General features: G+C 40.6%; 1 protein-coding gene across 2 annotated transcripts in view; it reads right to left on the bottom strand.

The window, feature by feature from the left end:
• rab6ba (RAB6B, member RAS oncogene family a) overlaps positions 1-7,034 on the bottom strand; it is a 60,891-nt gene extending 53,857 nt beyond the window's left edge. Inside the window, exon 1 of one of the 2 annotated variants that reach the window (XM_061030537.1) lies at positions 6,754-7,034. In XM_061030537.1, the coding sequence (XP_060886520.1) occupies positions 6,754-6,823 (70 nt within the window). In that variant the 5' untranslated portion in view covers positions 6,824-7,034. The remainder of the gene's footprint in view (positions 1-6,753) is intronic. The other variant, XM_061030538.1, reaches the window with a different exon arrangement.
• Positions 7,035-7,907: the final 873 nt, after the last annotated feature.

Raw genomic sequence — 7,907 nt, forward strand, 5'->3', positions numbered from 1 at the left:
AGTTAAAAATTAAACAAAAAAACCTACATTCATCAATTTAATTTTTTGAACCCTTAAATGTCCTCAGCATATTTTGGCATGGGCAGCATACACATTGTGAACTGTGTAATTGTAGAAACATTCAGATTAATGTATTAAGACAGGTGCTAAACATGACAGGGGAGTTATCCTGTATTAGAGTATACACAGCATTGGTCCCCAGCCTGGGATTATTGGCAGAGGTCTCCTCCTCAAAGCAGACCTGGTAATTAAAATCTGTAAAAACCAAAGACTATCGTATTTTTTATATAGCCCCCTTTTTTGCAGATACACCCCATAAAAAGGGGCAACAAACTAGGGTTAGGGTTGCTGCATTGGTCACCAATCACAAGGCTCCAACAGGATGTAGAATTGTTAGATGTATCTTAATCAAACGAGTGAACTAACAAATCAATGTTGACATCCTATTCCTGTTGCATAGCCTAAAACAGACAGGGAGGCTCTATAGTGTTAGGTATATAAATGTCAAAAGTGCCAACCAAAGTGGAGAACACACATACTCTGGGACATGTGTTTCTGCCCCCAAAGCCACGGACCGAGGGACTAGCCTGGCGTGTTGCTGGGATTGGTGCCTTTGATCAATTACACCCATTAATGGGCAGCTGAGCCGATCAATAGCAGATCAAAGCTGTCAGGGAGTTGTTTCCCCCAATCCATCAGAGAAGAAGAACACTTGCCGGGAAGAAGCGATGGGATGTGAAATGAAAGAGACGACCGGTTATCTCTTGATGCAGCTCGATTACCGAATGCGGCTGCTCAGGGAATGTAGGCTGAACTCCCCGAGATTTCAATCTTTGGAGTAAATATCGACAGCCTGTCTTCAAAAAGCTCATTCAAGGAAGATCCTACAAGCTGAAGGTCCAGTAACTCTATTAACTTCACAGCTTGCTGGATGTGCTCCACTACAGAGTTCAGTTTCAGTGATGGTGATGCAGTGACTACCAGATCCATCAATAGAGCGACACAGGTAAAAGACCCTAATCAAGTACAAGTTGTTACATTCAGACTAAACTTTCCTGCACAGAGCCAAAGTCTTAGATTGAACCATGTAGACAAAGAAAAGTATTAAACAAACTTGTTTTTGTTGCCCTTCCTTCTGTACTCTGTTCTAAAACTGAAAATCACATCTCCGTCTTCATTAGAGCAATGTGTCGTAATTGATGGTTTAGAGTCTAACCTTACCCTGGATAATTAGAGTACAGAGGCGGCCACCACTCATGAGGATGAGGACTATAGCCTCTGTACATGCGACATAACCTCTTGGCCATCCAGTACCCCCTGGGGATAGACATTGAGATGCTTTACATCACCAAACATTTTGGGGAAATAGAAGCTGGCTCTGACAGGAGAGTACTAGAAAGAACAAGAACTGTCTGCTAGCTACCTTAATAACTTATTCCCCATCTCGCACAATCAACTTCTACTCTGCATAAGTGAGCTAGCAAGAGAGGGAGATGAATGTTTTTAAGTGTACAGTAACAGCAGCATCAAACTCTTTACAATTTAAAAGACTACAATAGTTTTTTTTGTCTTTTTGTTGTTTTTGCTTTATTATAAATTTGGTTATTATCTTGTTATTTTTAGGTTACATCCCCCAGCCCATAGTTACACATTTGTATTCAAAGACTGTTTTTATCAATCTAGACTGTAGTTAGACTTATATACGCTCCTCTGCTTATCATTGCATTTTCTGTATTAGAAGCTGCATGTTCATGTCTGCATGTGCAGGATCTCTATCTTCATCTGTGGTTTCACAGCCTCCGTGAAGAAATGTGTCTGCTGCTCCCTGCCCGGGCAAGCCAAAATTCAGAGTTTCATTTGCTCAGAAAGCTGCTCCCTGGAGAACACAAACAGTGATTGATGCATTAGACAACCAACTAAACCTGACTTTGAAGCATATTGGTAGGGTGATTCAGCAGTGTTTTGAAGCCAGCACTATTTTGTGCGATGGCAATCTCAGTAGTGCAGTGAAAGACACAAGATGGCATTTTGACTCAGTGAGCAAAATCTCATGGAAGCCATGCAGATGCATCTACCAAATCTATTTCTATCTGTTTGTCTGAGGTGAATTGAAGCATGCAGCAGGGGATTACCTTAAAACAATTAGCTTTTACAAAGTACCATGCAGCATTGCTCCTTTGAAATCGGCCGGTGGCAAAAAGTCTATGACCCAATAAATGCAGAGCAGTAATGAGAGGTGTTCAAACAATGACCTGGTTGATTGCTTTGAGGCTGGAACTTACAAAATGCTGTTTCCACCAGGAGCGTGGGCACAAAGACTTGGAAACAGCTGATTGGCCTGCTTAAAGCCTTTAGCTTTGTCAAGGGAGTCTTTAGCCAGCCTCCTTTATACTGGCTGTGTAAAAAAAAGAAAAAAAAACGCCAAAGAACTATGCAGGAGGAGAGACTTCCTGACAGCTCATTTAGCATTCTGCCTGCTTCCACCCACTTAATCTGGAGCCCCCACCTCTCTGACGTTAGCGTATTATTTTATGAAAAACAGAACATCATGCCATCCTTCCCATTATGGACACATTTTAGGCACTTCACAGTATGGGAACAGTCAACACAGAGGGAACAAGTAGTTTTTTTAACGCAGTGTCTTTTCACATGCCCCTGTTCCTGACACACTCGAGTCCAGTCGTGTACATTAATAAATGATAGTGGCAGAGCTGACGGGATTCACGCCCGCCTGGGCACCAGCTGTAATTATAGCCGACATGTCAAAAAGACACAGCTCCAACCGGAGGAGACGACCCAATCAAACACGAGGCTGGCTGGGTCTGTCTGACACTGTCTGGAAGAGCACTGGTTGACAAATAAAGTCCCCTCACTTGCACTGATATCAAGTATACACTTCACTCCTCCAGACGGCCTGGGACCCCTCAGTACAGACCTGCTGGGTCTCCAGAGGTGTAGGAGTTGAAGGACCACCACTATTTTATTAAAGACAGAACAAGGCCAATCTAAGACCTGTTCACTGGGAGGATACATGACAAGTTTCATCTCTATACATCATTTTACTGATTCTCTGGACAAAGATCTGATATCACAAGGCTTTCCAAGATATGGTTTTGATTTTATTCCATTCAGGGGCCTGGAAATGATATAAAACAAAATTAAATTCCCATAACACAAGTCACATTTATTAACTCAGAAAAAGTTACATATCAAGTTAAATATGAAATGTGAAAACAGAAAGACAAACTTTACTTTTTAAAGCTCCAGGAGGAGTTTTAAGTTGTTTATGAAACGGACTGACATTGAAAATGATGTCTCCATATGACCTACAAAAAACCAGACCATCAGGAGAATGGCGTTTTAATGTCTTGTTACCTCTGCCACCAGATCGCTGCCAGTCGAGAATAACAGTTCACTGCTGGAACATCCTTTGTCCCCATTTTCACAACAAAGATTTACAGATTGATTTGTTTGACTCTAGAAAGAAAGAATTCTCAGCAGAAATCACTTCCAACGTGTGTACAACACAAGATCAGCAAAGAGTTAGGATGTACTTCTTTGTCCACGGGGAAGCCAAGATCGACACAAAGTTCCTCACAGCAGCTTGAATTAAATCTAAAAAAAGAAAACCCAAAAAATGCAACGAAAAGTAAATGTCATAATGGCTTTTAAAACACAAGCCTACAAGGCCACGTTTTCTGTTTCCTGAGAATTTTATCCTGTTATGGCATGATGGCATGAGGAATTTGCTTTGACTCTTGGCCCATCTATTCTCTGAAACCCAAAATATATTCACACTGAATTATTCTGAGAGGATATTGGGCTTAACCACATATAAATCAGCTGATCCTTCAGTCACCTATCTTAAAGGCCATGATTGAGATCAATATATTATCTCTGTATAAGTGATATTAAATGCTTGATCATTAAATTGATATAACAATTTATGATTGAACCATATTTGTAACAAAAGACTAGGATACCTGGGGACCTCTGACAGTGGTCATCTTACATAAGTAGTCATATAATATAGCCAACTCGGTAATATTTAGTTTATGAGTGAAAGATTAGACAGCATTTTGGGTGAAGACTAATGTAGAGACAGAGTCACAGAAGGAGTAAAGCCATCAAAAGAGTAAAACATCAACATGATTACATGGATGGCTACATGGTAGGAAAAGTATTTTGGTTTTCATTAAACGTCCGAGGTTTTATTTGACCAAAGGTTTTAAAACTCCAGCAGTTTCCATCAGTACCATGCAGTGTTGATGTCAGCAGAAATTATGGGAAATGCTGATTCTGTGATCTTGTGTTACCTCAATACACAAATGCCATCATGTGGTACAGTATCATTGCAAAAAGGACGGACAGACAGAATTTTTTTTATCACATATCTGTATCATTGACGACCAATGAAATGCAATCCCCCACAAAGGAATCTATTAAAACCAGAATAACATGAGCAGGGAGTGCAAGCCATTGCAAAGAAAAAGATGTCAATCAATGACCATGTCTGAGACAGGGGTCTAAAATATTCTCTAAATGTTGGCAAAAGAGCCTTCAATGTGCAGCTGAGAGTTATGAACAATTTGATAATGTAAGCAACATCAATTAGAGCTGGATCCTGCAGATCCATGCAAAAAGAAAGAAGCCTCATTTACTGCCTCTGGTAGGGACTCCTCAAGGAGCTGTCCCAGGGCAGAACTGCTCATGTACCGTAAACATAAATTATGACAGATTGTAGCTAGACCTACTATATTTTTTAAATATTAGTCTAATAACAAATGAAAAAACAAACATTCCTTTGGTTTAGGGACCGGGATAAAAAAGACTCCCCGATTACAATGTGGATATTTTGAATCACTCTTGCAGACACCCCGAGCACCACTTAACATGTTTAATAACAAAATTAAGGTCACAATTTCAAAGCGACGCACTGAAAAGATTTGGCCCAGGAGAAAGTTTGTCTAACAGGGAGTAGTCCAGCAACGCTTGCTAAGAGAGGGAGCTCTCTGATTGGTGATCAGCAGACAAATCAGAGAGCTAACAAAGGGTCAATTACACTAAAATAAGATCATTTTGGTAGTTGATATCTTAATCAATGAGGCTTTCAGGAAGCTTGAAAACGCTTTAGAGCACGCTCAAATATAGTTAAAAAAAATCAGATCAAAAGGTATCGTATGTTGGAGATATCCGCAGACTTTCCCATTCACTCTGAAACATTTAAATACTTTTTAGATGTTCTGTTTCTTATCAATGATATCAATACATGAATTTTAGCTTTGTGATTAACTGAAAACAATACCCTGGTGTTATGTTAGTGCAGCCAAATCCCCTTTGGCTTGTTGCTTGGCATTTAATGCCTCAAACTATAAATGGCAACAACTTAAACACAAATAACTAATTTTTCCCATGGATTTCTTTCGAAATCAAATGAAAATCTCCAGTAAATCCACCATTTAAATGTTGGATAATATAAAAAAAAAATGGTCTAAAATGTTTAAACCCCAAAGATTTTCAATTTCCAATTATATATTATCAGAAAAATAAAATAATTGTAATTTTAAAAAAAAAGTGTTATTGCTTGTATTTTTGGTTACCATAATCACTTTGGCGAAAGCAGGCAAATGATTGGTTGTTGATCAAACAATGAATTAATTGGATTGTTCCGTTTTACTCTTAAAGCATGAGCACTGCAGGGCTTCATCGTTTGCATTCAAAGGTTTTGTTTAGTTAAGGCATCTCAGTGTTCAGGGAAAATCCCTCAAGCCAGTGCCTGGTATTGTACAGGTTTTATGTATGCTTTACTGTTTTAAATGGCACAATTAAATATATGCATGACCCTTCTCTACTGCTTGATCAATAGGGCCTACTGAAGGGCTGAACCATGACTAATGGTGTTAATTTGGCTGCTCAAGACCTCTGAGTTAGACCATAAACAGACCAGCCCTGTTCACAGCACAAAGTAAACCTAAAGATTCAAATCATGTCTCAGCCAGCTCAGTGTAATCTGGTGGAAAACTATTTTGTTGCCACACAGAAGAGGGAGAAGCTTTTGAATGTCTGAGGGTGTGTGGGTGAGCAAAGCTTAGAATGGAGCAGGCACGGGTAATACACACACACAAAAAAAAACATTAATCAAAGATGAGTCTCAACATGAAACAAGAATTAAACAGAAAACATTATGCAAAATCACAAAGTTGGTGAGCCTCAGCATGCACACTGGAAGGACTCCAGGGCAGGGACTGCAGCCGAACAAGTTATCTCATCGCTACCGACAACCTGGGTGTGTCTCAACACAGGAATATTTTCCAACTTGTATCATCCACAGCATCAACCGTGAGGCTGCACACAGTCTCCCCTTCATGCAGCTCTGTTGCAGCTAAAAATCCCCACAGCTAGTCCGGGATATTTTAAACTAATAGGCCAACATTAAAGCATCATTAAAGCTCTGTAATCATTCAATTTAACTTGAAGACTGCAGGCTACAATTCACACACTATAGTCAATTGTGTGAAGCCTCACAGGCTGATAATTGAATTAAAATAAAACCCTCCCCGCATTCACTCTCAAAAACACTAAAGAAACACTTTAGGCGTTTTCTTCTTCTACGGTCTGAATGGTATAACTCAGAAATAACGCCCAGCTTTATTATTTCCGTCGATGAAGTTGCAAACTGGCGAGCAGGTGCAGCGGGTTCACTTGACACACGACCAGAAATGAACTTCTTGTGAGAATTAAAACATGTCTTACCACTTTGCTCCCCGAGAAAGACGAGTTTGAATTTTCTTAAAGGGTTCCCAAAGTCACTGCCCACGGACATTTTGAGGAGGAGGAGGAAGAGGGGGAACTCTGGACACCGGAGGACGGTCTGAGAGCACTTGTGTGTTCCCACTCGAGTTCGCTGTCGGTGGGTGAAGATGCTGGGTGGAAAAGGAGATGTTGCTTTCCGCTCTCTCTCTCTCTCTTCGTGATGGGAGCACACTGCTGCTGCTGCTGCTGCTGCTGCTGCACCGGTCCGTGACGCTTCGGGTGATTTTTTTTCTCCTCCTCCAGCCCGAGGCTTGTGCGCATGCGCGGCCTCTCCTCGTTCTCAGCTGAACTGACAGCCTTGATATAAAATGACGTCATGGATGAAGGAATAGACAGAAATTTAAGATGTGCTGCTTGGGTTTAGTTTCATTTTTTGTAAAAGAGCTACTTCCCTTGGTTAATATAAATAATGAAGATAACATGGCACACAGTTGTGTAGCCTACAAATGTACATCATGTAACAAAAGGTACGATACAAGTTTAGTTTAACCTTTTTTGGGTGTGTAAGCTAAAACACAATCATTGTAATATATGACACTATAAAGGTTACACAAAGGGGGGTTAAAATGATAAATATTACTCTTCCACAAAAATTGTGAAAACTTCAAGAGACAAGTAATATGATAACAGTCAAAAATGATGCAGACAAATACAAGTGCAAAACATACAAAACACCAGAGATTAAACAAATAAGCAAAAACATTTAAAACAAACAAACAAAAGAAAAACAGGAAGGAAGGAAAGAAGGAAACCCTTTAAATGTGATGGTCTTCAAAAATGTTGCTGGTAAGAACGAGAGTGGGGTGTATGAGTAAACATCAATGAGTGGGTAGGTGTGTGAGCATGTGGTTGTGTGTAAGGTGACTGTTGTAGGGGGTGGGTGGGGTTGAGGATGAGGGCTTGGTAGCTGGTGTTTCAGGGTTTCAGACTGGAGCTTGTCTGCTGATGATATGGTGGAAGGAGGGGCTGAGAACGGTGAACCGATTATGTCTTTCTGGCCAGGTCCCACATTGGCAGTCCCCAGACAGCCAGGGGGGTGAACACTGTGGGTCCAGCCAGTTGAAGCTGTGTACATGCTGGTGTGGGGCCCCCTG

Source organism: Labrus mixtus, chromosome 3, assembly GCF_963584025.1.
Source record: "Labrus mixtus chromosome 3, fLabMix1.1, whole genome shotgun sequence".
Classification (NCBI taxonomy): Eukaryota; Metazoa; Chordata; class Actinopteri; order Labriformes; family Labridae; genus Labrus; species Labrus mixtus.